Source organism: Vipera ursinii (genome assembly GCF_947247035.1).
Source record: "Vipera ursinii genome assembly, chromosome: 17".
NCBI lineage: Eukaryota > Metazoa > Chordata > Lepidosauria > Squamata > Viperidae > Vipera > Vipera ursinii.
Window position 1 is genome coordinate 6,850,271 of NC_139530.1, and position 18,759 is coordinate 6,869,029.

The 18,759-nt window shown below is 44.5% G+C and overlaps 1 protein-coding gene across 1 annotated transcript in view; it reads right to left on the reverse strand.

Annotated features, from left to right (window-relative positions):
• LOC310648033 (vomeronasal type-2 receptor 26-like) overlaps positions 1-18,759 on the reverse strand; it is a gene marked incomplete at its 5' end in the record, with an annotated part of 45,749 nt that overhangs the window by 17,887 nt on the left and 9,103 nt on the right. Inside the window, one exon of the mRNA XM_083375663.1 lies at positions 13,943-14,737. Within this exon, the coding sequence (XP_083231789.1) occupies positions 13,943-14,737 (795 nt within the window). The remainder of the gene's footprint in view (positions 1-13,942; positions 14,738-18,759) is intronic.

Genomic DNA, 18,759 nt, shown 5'->3' on the forward strand with positions numbered 1-18,759 from the left:
GAGGGGGCACCAGGCACACTAGGGGACAGCAGAGGAGGACTGACCCAAACCAGTGAATGAACCAGCAACCAGAGGGGGTGCCAACCACACCAGCCAACAGTGAAGGTGAGTTGATCCTGATGAGCTGGTGAGCCCGTGACCAGAGGGGATGCCAGGCGCACTGGAGGACAGCAGAGCTGGGCAAGTGGCCAAAGTGAGAGGCCCTGGGGATGCCAGGCCGGTGACTGATAGTGGGGAGGAGCCCAAATAATTTTCATAGTTCCTCATAGAATTGATATGATATAAATAAAAATTAGTTTTTGGTAATCTATTCTTCAATATATTCATTAATACAGGTAGATTGAATCACTGAATCATGATATATTTTTTAAAATATGTTTATTGATTTTTTACATAATCACCTTAATATTTGGTAAACAGAGTGTTGTCTGGGTTTATATTTAAAAAACAATCAATAACAATTACTTTCTATAATTCTATAGTCCACCTAATGGCCTTGCTTGATTTTCTCTTCTTCCAATAATATTCTCTTTTGCCAACCTTGAATTAATACAATTCTTATTATTTGGATAAATGACAATTAAATATAGACATTTTTCTAATCTTTCTCAAATAATAACTACATCAATATAAACCTTTTCTAACTGATCATCTTGATTGCCTCATCATAGACCCTGTTTACAATATTCTTATTTAAATTTGTTTTCCCCACAATATTCAAAACGTTCTTACTGGTTAAGATTTTCTCAGAATTAATTACACTTAAGTATTTAAGTCTTTTTCCTCATACAGGCCATCTCAACACTTTTATATTTCTCATGTTTAAAAAAAGAAAAAGAAATAAGAAAATAGTATACTACTTAAAAACATGTCCCTCTTAGGCTAATGTACATTTATATTCAGAATTTTTCTCTTCTTTTAACCGTATTCAACCATATGTTTAATCTTTAAATGTCCCCTTTAATAAATCCACAATTCCCTGCAGACAAAATCCAGAGTAGACGACAGCAACCCCCATCTATCCAACAACCATTGAGGGGCATACAGCAGCAGGTGGTGCCACGACTTCTTGCTGGCCAACAGCAGCATCCCCTCAGACAACCACTGCAAGGGGAGCAGCAGCAGGGCCCAAGCGTGCAACCCCTGCAGATACAGCAGCACCAATGAGGTAGCCAGCAACAGGGGGGCCAACAGCAGCAGTGGAGGCCCTGGCCACCACTGAACCAACAACCAGGATGGGGCCAGCAACAACTGGGGGCACAACAGCAGCAGTGGGGGCCCCAGCAGCCATTGAACCAACAACCAAGGTGGGGCCAGCAGCAATGGGGGCCCCAGCAACCAATGATGAGCCCATCCTTCAAAGCAACCTTTGATTGGGACCCAGAGAAACTGGTTTTTTTCCTCAACCAAGTATGCTCTTAGTTTGGCTCAGGCAATGACGTGAGAGGCGATGGCTTCAGTTCAAAGTTTTATTAACTCAGCCCGGACAGGACAGAACGGTACAAACAGCCCTTATATAGGCAACTGTCAAACAGGTTAACAAATCAGGGATGGGTGTTTTCCCACCGAGGGGGCCCCGCACCAATAATCAGCTGGCAGCTTTTGACATTTCCCCGGTGATAGCGCATGTGCCTCGGGGCTGGGGAATCCTATCAGCTGGCTGCCCTATCAGCTGGGTGCCCGGGTAATTGAAGCCGACATTTTGACAGCTAGCGGCTGTCAGTGTCTGCGATGTCTGCGCGTGCGCAGCTTTGACAGCTCGCGGCTGCCGCTGTTTGACAGCTTGCGGTTGCTAGTGCGCATGCGCGGCTTTTTTGACAGCTGTCAGTGCGGCCGCGTGGAGCGGCCTTTTCACAGCTCGGGGAATGTGACTGCGCGTGCGCGCTTCCTTTTGACAGCTGTCAGTGCGGCCACGTGGAGCGGCCTATGACAGCTGTCATTTGTGGAATACATTACAGCTCTCACTTGAAATGCTGGGCCTATCCCTACCCAGACCTAGGTGCTATGGCTGACGTGATTGGGCCCAACCTAGAGGGAGAAGCAACTGAATGGTTAAATAATTTGTATAATGAGCAAGTCCCTGAATTGGATGACCCCCACCTTTTCCTCCTAGGGCTGAGAGAAAGATATGAGAACACATCCATTGCCCTCAAAGCAGAAGAACAAATCCACAAGATAAAACAAGCTGGCCGGCCTGCCCTGGAGTACGTGCAGACATTTCGCAAGATTGCCAGTCGGATAAAGAGATGGCCTGAGCAATCCATAATTCATCATGGATTAATTAGAGAAAGGTTAGATGACAACCTTTCTCAGGCATGTATCTACCGAGCTGTGCCTGACCAGATACAAGAATGGTACCAGGCAGTGATGAAATTAGATGTCCAGCTTGCCCACTATAAGAAGCTTATCCCACCTGAAGCTGCACCAAAGCCAGAACCCAAACGGCTACCACCCTCTCGAAAACCTCCAACTACTGCTACTGCCAAAAGACCTAGGCCATCTATAGGCCTGGCAATCAAGTGTTTTCGATGCAGACAGCAGGAACATCAAGCAGTGAACTGCCCAGTTCCCTACCCACAATAGTAGAGTAGACCAGAATCAGCAATGAGGAGCCACCGAGAGAAAAGTCCAACTGGGCTACCCAGGAGCCTGTTACCCAGGTTACATCTCCCACCCAGGAGGACGCTGGCCCACTGACTGGAACCGCCCCCGCTCTACCTGGCTTTGACAGCGATGATGAAGGGGAGAACGACCCGATGGTGAGTCGACACATCCCATCTTTTTCATTGCCTGCTAAACTCATAATCCCTAAATCAGAGGCACATGTAGACTTGAAAGTACTAGTCGATACTGGCTGCTCCCGATGCATCATTAGCCTGTCATGAGCCTTGAGACTGGGCATACGAGCTAAGCTGCTCTCCAAACCTGTGAGGTTTGAGCAAGCCAATGGCTCCCTAATGGGAGGGAATTTATTCACGCAATTAACGGAACCCTTACGCCTAGAAATAGGTGAGCACTGGGAGTTTACTTGCTTCTTGGTGGCTCCAAAAATGACTGAGAACAAGAGTAGAGTAAAAGAGACCAGGATGATGCCCAAATATTCATAATAATAATAATAGTAATAATAGTAATAATAGTAATAATAGTAATAATAATAATAATAATAATAATAATAATAATAATAATAATAATAATAATAATAATAATAATAAAGTTGGAAGGGCCTTGGAGGTCATCTAGTCCAACCCCCTGCTCAGGCAGGAAACCTTATACCATTTCAGGCAAATGGATGTCCAGTCTCTTCTAAAAAACCTCCAGTGTTGGAGCATTCATAAGACAGGAAGTTTACAACTTTGAGGATACATTAGACTCAGTCCTTATTTGGATATTCATCACCTGTGCATTTTCCTGTATCTGAGAAAGGCAGAAAGCAAAATTTGTTTAACACTATTTTTTTAACTTTAAGAAATACATTCTTGGCAGAACATCTGATAACAGGGACATTTTCCAAGATGCATTGAGTAGCAATTCCTTGGAAAAAAATTGAAAATTTCCTTTTCAATTTCTATTCAGCTAAGGTGAGACTGTGATCCTAGGACTAGCCATTCATCTGGTGGGGAAAAGGAATGAGAACTGTGAGACTACCCATAGGACCCAATCCCCCCATTGATTCAACAGATGTTACAGGGGATTTTAGCCCACCCAATGAGCGAGTGCACATGGCTGCCTTACGGTCACCAGGCGAGCCACTTATCCCCAGTGAGTACCGGGACCTAGCAGAGGCGTTTAGTGAGAAAGAATGTGATACTTTGCCTCCTCACTGACCCAATGATTGTTCCATTGAACTGTTGCCGGGATCCAAAGTTACCCAACGAACAATGTACGCTATGTCCCCCCTTGAAATGAAGGAGATGCAGCAATATGTGGATACAAACCTAGCGAGGGGATTCATCGAACGGGCCAAGTCTACCGTGGGAGCCCCTGTGTTGTTCAAAGAAAAAAAAGATGAGGCTCTTCATCTCTGCATAGACTATAAGGGCCTTAATGCTGTGAGTGTGGAAAATAAATACCCTCTCCCCCTCCTGAAAGACTTACTAACCCACCTGGTGAAGGGGAGTGTCTTCAGTAAGTTGGACCTCAGAGAAGCATATTACCGGGTGAGAATAAAGGAGGGGGATGAGTGGAAAATGGCCTTCAACTGCAGGGGGCAGTTGATTAATAAAGTCATACATGATACTTTATACAAAGGGGTTCTGGTGTATCTTGATGACATAAGACTGGTTAGAGAAGTGTTAAAGAAACTATTGAATGCCAAAATTTATGTCAGATTGCCGAAATATGAATTTCACCAAACCTGATTAGATTATCTTGGCTATAGAATCTCCAATGAGGGCATTGAAATGGACCCAGCCAAAGTGAAAGCTATAACTGAATGGCAGCCCCCAAAGACTCGCACACAGCTCCAGAGCTTCCTAGGATTTGCCAACTTCTACCATCAATTCATTCCCTCTTTTGCCAAGATTGCTCTACCCCTTACAGAACTACTCAAAACAGGTAAGGGAGGGGGAAAACTGCAACCTGACCAACCACTAGTATGGACTATGAGTTGTCAGAAAGCTTTTGAGAATTTATTTGTTGCTGAACCGGTTCTAAAGCACCCCTGCCCAGTGGAGCCCTTCATAATTCAAGCTGACACCAGCGACGTGGCAGTCGGAGCTGTGTTACTGCAAAAGAATAAAAGTGGGGTCCTGCAACCTTGTGGCTACACCTCTAAGAAATTCACCGAAAGCGAGAGGAGATGGACAGTCTGGGAGAAGGAGACCTTTGCAATTAGATGGGGGCTATTAAACTGGTGAGACTATTTAGAATGGAGCAAGGTGCCTTTTGAAGTATAGACAGATCACAAAAATTTAGAGGCACTAAAAACTCCCCGCAAACTGTCCCCAAAGCAAGTGTGATGGGAACAGTACTTTAACCATTTTAATTTTACTCTAAAGTACATACCAGGAAGGAAAAACTTCCTAGCTGATGCACTATTGGGATTACCCCAGTACAAAAGCGAATGCAAAGAAGTTAATGAGGCAATTATCTCCAGTCCACAAACTGCTGCCCAACTCACACCTCACAGGACCCCTAATCCTGATGACCCCAGGGTAAAGAAAATAAAATGAGAACTCCTCACTGATCAATGGTCAAAGACAATCAGACATCCCTAACATGCAGGGATGGTCTGGCTTACAAGGGGGGAAATTGTACTTGCCTGAAGCTCTCCGTCTTAATGCTCTCAAACACAGCCATGATGTGAAACAGACTGGACACTTTGGATATCTAAAAACCCTACATCTCACTCGCCGGCAATTCTGGTGGCTGAGACTAACACGAGATGTGGAAAACTATGTCAGGAGCTGTACTGTATGTGCCACCATGAAAAGAATCCCAGGGAAAGCCCCTGGGTTACTGCAAATGGTGGCCGACCCTTCTCAACCATGGGAAGAAATAGCTTATAGTAGACCTACCTGACAGTACAGGAAGTACTGTTATCTGGATTGTGATAAACCTGTTTTCAAAACAGGCTCATTTTATCACTTGTAAAGGACTCTCATCGGCCCAACGCCTGACTAAGTTGTTCCTAAAACATATCTACCAGCTACATGGCACCCCTAAGTGAATAATTTCAGTCAGAGGGGTGCAGTTCACAGCAAAATTTTGGAGAAATTTTCTTAAATTAATTGGATCATCTCAAGGCCTATGAACTGCTTTTCACCCGGCTACTAATGGGGCTGCAGAATCTGCCAACAAAATGGTGGAACAATATCTTAGATGCTACGTTTCTTGCCAACAAACAAACTGGACCAGCCTCCTCCCTTTTGCAGAAGTGGCTTACAATAATTCAGTACACAGCAGCACCAGCTACACTCCTTTCCGGGTAGCCACAGGGAAAGAATTCAACTCCATACCAGAATACCCTTAGTTGCCCTCCGTTTCCTGGACACTTGATCAATGGGTGAGGGGATGGGAAGAAGTTTGGAAAAATACAAAGATGGCCTTAAAAAAGACTTTCAAGACCTAGAAAAAGCAGGCTGATAAAAAGAGAGCTCCCCAAAGGACATTCCAAGTTGGCAAAAAGGTTTATTTGTCAAACAAATACTTACGCCTTAAACTACCCAACAAGAAATTAGGACCAAAATTCTTGGGACCTTTCCCCATTGTGAGAATCATCAACCCAGTCACAGTAGAATTGAAACTCCTTAGATTTGGGGGGAAAATTTACCCGGTTTTCCATTGTAGCTTACTGAAACTGTTTTGGACCTCCACTTTAAGACCCCACCCTAAGAAAGCACCTGAACCCCTCATAGTAGCGGGTCAGACCCATTATGAAGTGAAACGTATTCTTGACTCTAGAATCTTTAAGGGAAAATTGCAGTACCTAGTACAATGGAAGGGATACCCTTGTCTGAAGCCATTTTGGTGAAATCTACTGATGTGAAAGCTGACAGACTTATCAAAAGGTTTTATGAGAAACACCACAACAACTTGAGATGAATCGCTTAATAACATCAGAGGAAATCTCTTTAGCTATTAAACAGTTGAAAGTGGGCAAGGCCCCGGGAACAGATGGACTAACAGCAATTTATTATAAAATGTTTTTTTTTAATTCCATTTATATCCCGCCCTTCTCCGAAGACTCAGGGCAGCTTACAAGCTTAGCAGTAGCCTTCATTCTATGTATATGCCTGCTTATTAGGGCTTTCACACACACACCCAAGCGACATTATTACAAAGTCAGGTTAATTGCCCCCAACAATCTGGGTCCTCATTTTACCTACCTCGGAAGGATGGAAGGCTGAGTCAACCTTGAGCCTGGTGGGATGAGAACCTGCACTAATTGCAGGCAGCTGGTGTTACTTAAGGAGGCATTAGCCCACTGCTCCACCAAGGCTCTTTGGTGGTTGAAATGATTGAACCTTTAAAGATCTTGTTTAATGAAATTCAGACTGGAGGAGCGGTTCCTCCATCTTGGAGGACAGCTTTTGTATCATTGATTCCAAAGGAGGAATCAATTTACTCAACCTAAAAATTATAGACCTATATCGCTTTTGAATACAGATTATAAGATTTTTGCTAAAGTATTGGCTAGTAGATTAATGCAAGCCTTAAAACAAATGATTCATAGTGATCAATCAGGATTTATATGTGGAAGGTATATGAAATATAATGTAAGACAAATTGTAAATTTGCTTGAATATTTGGATAAGAACAACCAAGTCCCTGCAGCATTGATATTTTTGGATGCAGAGAAAGCTTTTGATCAATTGAATTGGCAATACTTATTGAGAGTTGTTGAGGAAATGAATTTTGGAGAAGGATTCCTACATTCTATTAAAGCTATATATCAACAACAAACTGCACAAATTATAATTAATGGGGGGCTAAGAGACACGTTTAAAATTGAAAAAGGTACAAGACAGGGATGCCCCCTATCACTATTATTGTTTGTTTTAACATTAGAGATTTTATTAATTAAAATTTGAGAGTCCTCTATGATAAAGGGAATTAAAATAAAACAGAATGATTATAGATTGAGAGCTTTTGCTGATGACTTGGCTGTGACAGTATCTCAACCGATACAATTGGTTATAGATTTGATGGAAATTATAACTCAGTATGGTAAGGTTTCTGGGTTTAAGGTGAATAGTAATAAGACTAAGATATTATCTAAAAATATATCTATGATTGAAAGGGAAATGTTAATTAAATTAACAGGTTTTGAAATAGTAAAAAAGGTTAAGTATTTGGGAGTGTATATTGCAGCTTCAAATGTAAAATTATATAAGAATAATTATGAAACTTTATGGTTGAAGATACAAAGGGATTTAAATAATTGGAAAAAATTACAATTATCTCTACTGGGAAGAATCGCAGTTGTTAAAATGAATGTTCTGCCGAAGTTTCTCTTTTTGTTTCAAATGATACCTATATTGAAAAAGGATGCCAACCTTGATGAATGGCAGAAGGGTATTAATAAATTTATCTGGGCGGGGAAAAAACCAAGAGGCTTTTTTTGCCCAGCTTCGTCTGGTGCACCAGTTGCGGCCCTATCTGGACCGAGATGCCCTACGCACAGTCACCCATGCGCTCGTGACCTCCCGGCTAGACTACTGCAACGCTCTCTACATGGGGCTGCCCTTGAGGACCACTCGGAGGCTTCAACTGGTGCAGAATGCAGCCGCGTGAGTTGTTATGGGAGTTTCCCGATACTCCCATGTAACACCTCTTCTCTGTGAGCTGCATTGGCTTCCGGTTGCCCTCCGGGTGAGATTCAAGGTTCTGGTAATGACCTATAAAGCTCTAAATGGCTTGGGTCCGGATTATCTAAGGGATAATCAACTTCCCATCGTCCTGTGCGCTCCCACAGGGAGGGCCTTCTCAGGGTACCGCCGGTAAAGGAATGCCGGCAGGTTATTCCCAGGGCAAGGGCGTTCTCTGTGGGCATGCCGGCCCTATGGAATCAACTTCCCACGGAACTCAGGACTGCCCTCGACCTTTGCTCATTTCGCCGGGACTTGAAAACCTGGTTCTTCGAGCTGTTTGGCCCAGACTGAGGGGTTTTAACTAATTTAATTTAATTGGGTTTTAGTTTAATTTCAGGGACTGTAATTTAATTATAGTTTTTAACTGCTTTTAATTTTTGTATGCTATGTATTTTAATTCTCCCTGTATTGTAAAATCTTTTTTTGTAAAACTCTTTAATAAAAAAAGAGAGAGAAACACCACAACAAACCAAAAGCCAGATCCTAAGTTGTGTTTTGTTTACAGTACAGGATCTGTTCTTTTGTAAGGGGGGGCCGGATGTCAACACTGCTAACATCAAATGTTCTTGCTTTGATAAAAGATGAAGCAGCAGCTATTTCATATTTAAACATGTGTTACTTTAAGAGCTATAATCAGTTATTGCACAGTTATTTTTAATTTCCTCATGGTTTGAGATCATTGTTGTTTGAATTAGTTGCAACATAGCATATATCTCCTTTTGGTGTTTGTTTATTTCTTGGTATATTCTTTCTGCAGATCTCTGGTTTTTCATGATAGCCAAAAATCAGGGTTGTCCTTTCTCTGCAGAAAGCTTTAGAGTCATAGTTGAATAGGTATTTGTTATCCAGAAAGGTCAATTTTTTTCTCTAAAGTTTATAATTCTCGCTTTGTAGATAGCCCAAAATATTTTCTTTTCTTTGTCAGCTGTTCTCTGTTATTAAGACATTGAAGGTCATCAAAAACAACTTATCTTTTCCTGGGCTTTGCCAGTTCTTGTAATAGAGCAACTACTGTTGTATATTTTCATCCACCACTAGATGTCAGTAGCAGTTCGTTTTTCAGTAATAAACAATTGTTTTCTTCTATTTTCATGATTTAAAAGGGAAATCTTAACAAGTTTCATCAATTTCAAACTTATCCAGATTTAAGTCTTATATTCATTTCATTTCAGTATATTTATGTTAGCCCTAAAAAGTTTAATTTGCTGCTTCTGTCTGTAAGAGGGTGGGGCAAAGATCCCCTTCCATCTCACTTTTGGAGGCTTTTTGCTTCTTGGGGCTTTCCCCCCCCCCAGGAAGTCAATTATCAAGTAGAAGAGAGAAAAACACTGTTCTTACCCAGTTCCAAGCATGTTGTTTACTGTCAGCTTAAAATAGTGCTTTTGGGCTTTGACTGCTTGTAGCTTGGGCTAAACTCTGAATTAAGCTAGTCTTTATCCTGCTGGTTTCTGGAGGGTTTTTCCCAGCCTGATTGGATTGACCTCTATCTCTCCTCAATCGGTAGGACTTCCCTCCTTCTTTGTCGCCTCTTAGGGGGAACTTCATTTAGAGTCCCCTAACAGGCAGAAATCAGACATAGGGTGCGGAGTCCATGATCCCTTGGCTGCTGTGCTACTGTGCAAAACTGGAAGCCCCTAGAACCTTGATATTTTGATGCATGATTTATTCCAATTCTTAAAGTTTCTTAGATCACCTGGGGTTCAGGAGAGCTCTACTACAGTACCAGGTTCTGTCATCTGGAGATACGACAGATGTTTTCAAGCCACATTTCTTTCACATGGAGGGAGGGCAAAGCAGAGCAAGGCAAATACATCCCCCCCAACCAACCAACCCCGCTCCCAACAGAATGGTAGGCCCCAAAAAAGAATACATAGGCATAAGCTATAAACTGTAGGCAAATCTATTTGAGGGGTCCTGACAACCCCATTGAAGGTAAATGGGTCAATATAATAGGAAAAAAAGAATGACATTGCCATAAGTCTATACTATAGGCCAAGCAACTAAACAGAAGAACTTTTTGCTAGCCAGTTAACAAATATATGTAGAAAGCACACCACAGTAGTAATGGGGGACTTTAACTACCCTGACTTCAACTGAGAAACAAACTCTGTATCACATGGGAGATCAAACAGGTTCCTGAGCAACCTAGCTGACAACTTTGTTATCCAAACGGTAGAGGAGGGAACTAGAGGGACTGCAATAATGGGGCTAATAAGAGAGGAAATAATAGAGGGGTAAAGTAGCTGGAAGTTTAGGTGAGAGTGACCATGTCGTACTAGAATTCAACATAATGCAGACACAAACAATAGAAAATAATCAAAACATAGTCCTAGACTTTAAAAGAGCTGATTTCAACACATTTAGAGAGCTTTGGAAGCACACCATGGATGAGAATCTTAAAGGGGAAAACAACCCAAGAAGCTTGGGAAATTCTCAAGAAAATTATTATAAAAGCCCAGTCCAGGACAATACCACTGAAAAATAAAAACAAGAAATCCAAGAAGAAACCAGCATGGTTGTACAAAGATCTGTCTGACAAACTGAAAGATAAGTAGAAAAAGTGGAAAGAGGGACACATAACTAAGGCAAAGTATCAGCAGATACCCTGGACTTGCAAAAATAAAGTCATGAAAACTAAGACTCAGAATGAAGTAAAACTTGCAACAAATATCTAAACAAAAAAAGTTTCTTTCAACATATATTAAAAAATGAAATCAATCAGTCCACTAATGGGAGATGATGGCAAGCAAGTAACAGGCAGTAGAGAGAAAGCAGAGTTGCTTAACTATTTGCATCAGTCTTCACACAAAAAGAAAATATAGCCCAACCTACCAAAAACATAACAGTAAAAGATAGTCTAGAAATCAAAATTAACATAAGAAAGAAAATGGTAAGAAAACATCTGTCTGATCTAGATGAGTGATGGATTGCATCCCAGAGTTCTGAAGATGTTCTCTCAGAACCATTGTTGCAAATATTTCAAAGATCCTTGAGGACAGGGAACTACCTAAGGATTGGAAAACAGCTGATGTGGGAAAAGGGGGTAGGAACTGATCCAGGAAACTACAGATCAATCAGCCTGACATTAATACCTGGGAAGATCCTGGAAAAGATAACCAAGCAACAGATTTTCAAGCATCTAGAAACAAACAAAGTTTTAACCAAAAGCCAACATCGATTTGTCAAAAATAGATCATGCTTTAACAAAACTTAGTTCATTCTTTGACAAAGTGACTAAACTAGTGGACATAATATACCTAGACGTCAGTAAGGCATTTGATAAAGTAGACCACAACCTACTTATTAGTAAATTAGAAAAATGTGAGCTAGACAACATCACCACCAGATGGATTCATAACTCAAATTGCACTCAACTAGTAGTCCTTAATGGAACTACGTCTACATGGAAGGAAGGAAGCAGGGGGGTGCCACAAGGTTCTGTTTTAGGCCCAGTACTTTTTAATATCTTCATAAATGATTTAAATTGAGGGAATAGAAGGAAAACTCATCAAATTTGTAGATGACATCAAACTAGCAGGAATAGCACCTCACAAGATAGGCTCAAGATTCAGATGGATCTCTGAACACTGGGCTCTATCTAACAAAATTTAATTAAATGGTTTTGTACTTGGGCAAGAAAAACCAAATGTACAGGTACAGATGAAAATTGGTTCAACAGCAGTAAGGTAATCCCTGAGTTACAAGCATTCACTTAACATCTGTTCAAAATTACGTGATAAGCACCCACTAGTGCTTATGAGTATTTCCCAAAATTACAAATGTTGCAGAACCATGGCAGTTGTTTGCCCTTACAAATGACTGCAGATGCTTGCAACATTCACCCTATTCCCCCCAGCTCCCCACAACTGCTTCCCCCTCCCTCCCTTCCTGCCAAGCCACATTCCTTTATCTTGCAAATGTCTGTCTCCTCTCTGCCGCGGTTTCTTTGCCTTTGAGGGAGAGGAGAGTCGGCTTGGAAATGCTTTTCGCACTGAGAATGGAAGTTTCTAGAGTCCGTGATCTTGCCCAAGTTTACGTACATATTCTCTGCAAAACAGAATGGGTGCTTGAAGTTGTACGAAATCACGGACCCCAGAAACTTCCATTCTCTGTGAGAAAAGTGTTTGTGGTGCCTGTCTCCTGCTCCTCCCCCTCAACTCCTTTCTGCCACCACCACTCCCTGCCTGCTAAATCCTCTGCAGACAGAGCTGCTTTGTCAACCCTCCCTGTGGCCGGAGCTGGGAGGGAAGCAGTGAAAGTGGCCTGGTGCAGGAACCAATGCCGTCCATTGCCCGGGTGCGCTGCTTATTGTTTGAGGCAGGCTCAAAGCCTTCAACTGAGCAAGGAGGCACTGTGGGGCCTGGTCCCTCACAGCCGCCTCCAGCTCACCAGAGCTCCTTGTGGCGGGGGAGGCATGAGACCTTACTGTCCTGTGGAGCCTGCCACCACTTGAGCAGGCAGGAATGACACCCCACTGCCCCTGGAGCCCACTGTGGTTTAAGCAGGGAGGCCTTGTGCCATGCCAGGGAGAAATGAATCCCCATTGTCCTGCAGAACCTGCCACCGGTTGAGACGGTGGCTTCAGCAGGCAGCAATGACTCTCCCTGAAGCCTGCTGCTGCTTGAGCAGAAAGGCCTTGTGCCATGCCGGGGAGGAATGAAACCCTGTTGTCCCATGGAGCCTGCTGCCACTCGAGTGGGGAGGCATGAACTCCCACTCTCCCTGGAGCCCACCGCTATTTGAGTAGGCAGGAATGACAGCCTACTGTCGCTGGATCCTGCCATGGCTTGAGCAGGGAGGCCTTGTGCCGTGCTTGGGAGGAATGAATCCCCATTGTTGTGAGCTCCAGCAACAACGAGGTGTCATTCCTGCCTTCTCAAGCCGTGGGAGGCAACAGAGTTTCATGCCTCCCTGCTCAAGCAGCAGCAGGCTCTGCAGGAGAACAGGGATTCATTCCTCCCCATTGAGGCACAAAGTCTCCTGGCTCGTGCCAGAGCGGCTCCAGCAACAACAAGGTGTCATTCCTGCCTGCTCAAACCACAGCAGGCTCCAGAGACAATGGGGTTTCATGCCTCCCCCCCTCAAGCAGCAGCAGGCTCCATGGGACAACGGGATCTCATGCCTCCCCCTTTGCAGAGAATGGGTAGCTGAACTCGAGTGAGATCACGGACTCCAGAAACTTCCATTCTCGGTGCAAAAAGCATTTCCAAGCCGACTCTCCTTTGCCTCAAAGGAAAGAAACCAGGGCAGAGAGAAGACAGGCCTTTACAAGGTAAGCGGCAGGAAGGGAGGGGCAAGCATGAGGTATCTTTGTGGGTTGGGGAGGCCTTGGGTGCCTGTGGCATCACTGCCCCCCCATGGCCTTCCCCACCCTGAGATACCTCATGTTCACTTAACGAGCCATGCATTCGTTCACACATTAAGTTAGTGAATGGTCTAGAAGTTGGACTAGAAGACCTCCAAGGTCCCTTCCAACTTGGTTATTCTGTGAGGTTGATTTATTGATTTACCAGAGTCTTGGAGCACCTTTTCCAATTAACACAATCTCTCAGTTGGAGAATTAAGTCCTCTCCATCTCCTTTGGTTACCTTCCAAAAAGTAACTGATGGATCCTTGTCAGAAGCCCATACCTGCCATGGCTGCAGCCTTGGAGCCCCCAGCCTCTCTTTCACCTCCTTGCTTCTCCTCCTGGATCTGGAGGAATAGGCAGCGTTCAAGGCCTGGGCCAGAGTGTTAATGAAACTGTACATGTAGGGGTAATTTGGGATTCGGATCCTGTTCCTTTTCTCCTGGGTCTCCAGTGGGAATTTCTGGGTGCATCTTCTGCGGCCTTTGACAGAAAAGACGTGCTTGGAAAGAGAACAATGAAAATAACTATCTTCAATCTGGGGTTCCAAAAATATAGAGGGCTCAAAAGGATAATATTTTTGCCTATATTTCTCCTGAAAAGCAAAGGCCCAAATACTATGGACGTATTTGAGAAGTCTGTGCCTTCTAATTGTGAAATGGCCCAAGACTGTCAAGATCCAGACTTTTCCCTCAATGGGTCCTGGCAAACGCCTAAGTGCTAAATGGAAAGGAAGAAGTCTGTCCCAAATGGAATTATATTCTATGAAGTGAACAAAGACATTGACTTGACTCCACTTAGAGAGCGCATCTCTGAGGGCTGCTGTATCTCCAGTTGTTGAAAATTGTTGTGCTATAACAACACAAATTCCATTCCTGACCAGCATAGGAGTGAAAGTCCTCATGAACCTCTCTCCCACCTCTGTGTCTGAAGCAAAGAGGCCAATCAAGGTCCATCTGAAATAGAGGAGCAACTGGACAATTCCTGGGTACTGGATCCCTTCTTTGGGGAGCATCTGGTGGAAAAAGGGGAACTGAGTTTTATCAGTCAGAGTCTCTGAAACAGGCTCAACGCTGATCTGAAAAAGCAATGAAGAATGCTGTGTTATACTGGGGATCAGACCAAGACACAAATATTAGATTTTAATAACTCCTTATTAACAACTCCACATTATATTGGTTTATTGTTGACTAGCTATTAAGTCATATCAAAATGCATAATGTAGAACACAGAGCATTAATAAGTCTCTGTATATAAACAGAAGTAGGGACGCAGTGGCTCAGTGGGATAGGATGCTGAGCTTGTCGATCAGAAGGTCGGCAGTTTGGCGGATCGAATCCCAAGTGCCGCGTAACAGAGTGAGCACCTGTTACTCGTCCCAGCTTCTGCTAACCTAGCAGTTCGAAAGCACGTAAAAATGCAAGTAGAAAAATAGGGACCACTACAGTGGGAAGGTAATAGTGTTCCGTGCGCCTTTGGTGTCTAGTCATGCCGGCCACATGACCACAGAGATGTCCTCGGACAAGCGCTGGCTCTTCAGCTTTGAAAAAGAGATGAGCACCGGCCCGTACAGTTGGAAACGACTAGCACGCATGTGCAGGGGAACCTTTACCTTTACCTTGCAGAAATAAACTAAATAAGAAAGAATAAGAATAAAGTATATACATTATTTCTTTATCCACCCTACAATTTACTACCCCTTCATGGATTACTGCCTTGTCGTGGCGAAGGGGCTTGCGTAATTCAATGAAGCTATGAGCTATGCCGTGTAGGGCCACCCAAGACGGAAAGCAGAGAGTTCTGACAAAACGTGATCCACTGGAGAAAGAAATGGCAACCCATTCCAGTATCCTTGCCATGAAAACCCTATGGACAGTACCAAAAGGCAAAACGATATGATGCTGGAAGATGAGCCCCTCAGGTCGGAAGGCGTCCAATATGCTACTGGGGAAGAGCAGAGGGCTAGTACTAGTAGCGCCAGAAAGAATGAAGCGACTGGGCCAAAGCCGAAAGGACGCTCAGCTGTGGATGTGTCTGGTGGTGAAAGGAAAGTCCAATGCTGTAAAGATTTTTTCTCCATAGGAACCTGGAATGTAAGATCCATGAATCAAGGAAAGCTGGACGTGGTCAAACAAGAGATGACAAGACTGAACATCGACATCTTAGGTATCAGCGAACTAAAATGGACAGGAATGGGTAAATTTAATTCAGATGACTATCAGGTATACTACTGCGGGCAAGAATCCCTCAGAAGAAATGGAGTAGCCTTCATAGTCAATAAAAAAGTAGGAAAAGCAATACTGGGATACAATCCCCAAAATGACAGAATGATCTCAGTTAGAATCCAAGGCAAACCATTCAATATCACAGTAATCCAAGTCTATGCCCCAACCACCGGCGCTGAAGAGGATGAAATTAACCGGTTCTATGAAGTCCTACAGCACCTTGTAGAACTAACACCCAAAAATGATGTCCTTATCATCATGGGGGATTGGAATGCTAAAGTAGGAAGCCGAAAGATAACTGGAATAACAAGCAAGTTTGGCCTTGGAGTACAAAATGAAGCAGGGCACAGGCTGATAGAATTTTGTCAAGAGAATACGATGGTCATAGCAAACACTCTTTTCCAACAACCCAAGAGACGGCTTTACACATGGACATCACCAGACGGTCAACACAGAAATTAGATTGACTATATGCTCTGCAGCCAAAGATGGAGAAGCTCTATACAATCAGTAAAAACAAGACCAGGAGCTGACTGAAAGACCTCCGGGTGGCAAGGCTCCACCGCCAGCAGCCATTTAGGTTGTCAGCCCCGTCGCTCCGTAGAACCGCCGAAAACAGCGCCGATCAGCTGTTTTGGTGGCTCGGAAGCCCGCTCCTCAGGAGAAGAGGAGGGGGTGAGCACCCAGGCAGGGGTAGATCTCTCCCAGACCGCCAGAGTTGAAACTCTGGTGGTTGAAGGATTGAGCACCCCCGAAGCCTGAGTTTGGTCCGGACCTCGGGACGCCTCTGCTCCAGCGCTGATCTTTTTGGATGCTGAAAAAGCCTTTGATCAATTGGATTGGCAATTTTTAATGAAAGTATTAGAGAAAATGGAATTTGGGGATAAATTAGGGCAATATATCAAAAGCAAACAGCCCGCATAATAGTTAACAATAGCCTGACTGAATTATGTAACATTGAAAAAGGTACAAGGCAGGGGTGCCCGTTGTCACCTCTATTATTTGTTTTAACATTGGAAATATTACTGATTAAAATACGTGATTCGGATAAAATTAGGGGAATCCAAATAAGAGATCAGGATTATAGATTGAGGGCGTTTGCAGATGATCTGGTTGTTACAGTAACTCAGCCCGATTATTCAGTTGTAGAACTGATGGAGATAATAACGCAATAAGGGAAAGTTTCTGGATTTAAGATCAATATACAAAAAACTAAAATATTGTCTAAAAATATGACAGTATCACAAAAGGCTGTTTTAGAAGAGCTAACGGGATTTGAAATAGTTAAAAGGATTAAATACTTGGGGATATATTTGTCAGTCTCAAATGTGAAGTTATATAAAAATTGCTAATAAGGCTCCCCTCGTCCGGGATCTGGTCGAGGGTGAGCAAGCGGACCTGGCCTGCATCACGGAAACCTGGTTGGGCCCAGAGGGTGGTATCCCCCTGGTTGATCTTTGCCCACCAGGCTTCTGGGTGCTACACCGGCCCCGGACTCAGGGTAGGGGTGGGGGAGTGGCTGTGGTTATGAGGGAGACCTTATGTCCGCAGGAGGCCACCGTTCCTCAGATAGTCGGGTGTGAATCTCTCTTATTGAGGTTTGGTCCCAGGGCGCAGTTGGGCTTGCTGCTCGCGTACCTTTCGCCTAGTCGCGTAGCAGCAGCCCTGCCTGAGCTTCTCGATATCCTCTCAGGGCTGGTGATTGAGTTTCCCAAACTTATGGTTTTGGGAGACTTCAATCTACCATCCCTGGGAGGAGCATCTGAGTTAGCTCGGGAGTTCATGGCTTCCATGACGGCCATGGACCTGACGCAGGTAATTCATGGACCGACTCATGAGGGAGGCCACACCCTTGACTTGGTTTTCTTATCTGGTCGGTGGTTAGATGATCTTGGTGGGGGCTCCCCAATTGTTATGCCCCTGTCATGGACCGATCATCATATCCTGCGGCTGGTCTTCCGTTTTGCCACTCCCCACAGTGGGGTTGTTGAGCCAACTAGATGGTTCCGCCCCAGGCGCTTAATGGACCCTGAGAGGTTTCAGGCAGCGCTGGGGTCCCCACCTGCCTCCTCAGCTCACAGCTCGGCAGATGCCTTAGTGGAAGCCTGGGAAAGGATGGCCACGGAGGCACTTGACCGAGTTGTACCCTTGCGGCCCCTGACCCGGCGCAGATCCCAATGGGCTCCATGGTTCTCCGCGGAGCTCCGGGAGATGAAGCATCAGAGACGGGGCCTAGAGAGCGTTTGGAGGTCCAGCCGATCTGAATCCGACCGATTGCGACTAAGAACCCATATTAGGTCTTATCTCGCAGCGATGAGGGTAGCGAGATCTAACTACTTCGCTGCCCTCATCGCGTCCGCAGATAATCGCCCGGCCGCCCTGTTTAGGGTGACCCGCTCCCTCCTTAACCAGGAGGTTAGTGGGGAACCCTTGCAGGGGCGTGCCGAGGAATTTAGTCAACATCTGTTGGACAAAATCGCTCGGATTCGGACCGGTTTGGACTCCGACTGGGCAGTATCGGACGATCAGGACACGAGCGATCTTGTCAATGTCACCTGGGAGGAGTTCGATCCTGTAACTCCGGAGGAAGTGGACAGGATCATGGGGAGGCTGAGCTCCACCACATGTTTATTGGACCCGTGCCCTTCCTGGCTGGTTTATGCAGCCCGGGAGGGGACACGAGGCTGGTTCCAGGCGGTTATATCTGCCTCTTTGAGTGAGGGTAGTTTTCCCGCCGCCTTGAAAGAGGCGGTGGTGAGACCTCTCCTCAAGAAGCCTGCCTTGGACCCGGCTGTTTTGAATAACTTTCGTCCGGTCTCCAACCTTCGCTTTCTTGCGAAGGTTGTTGAGAGTGTGGTGGCGCATCAGCTCCCTC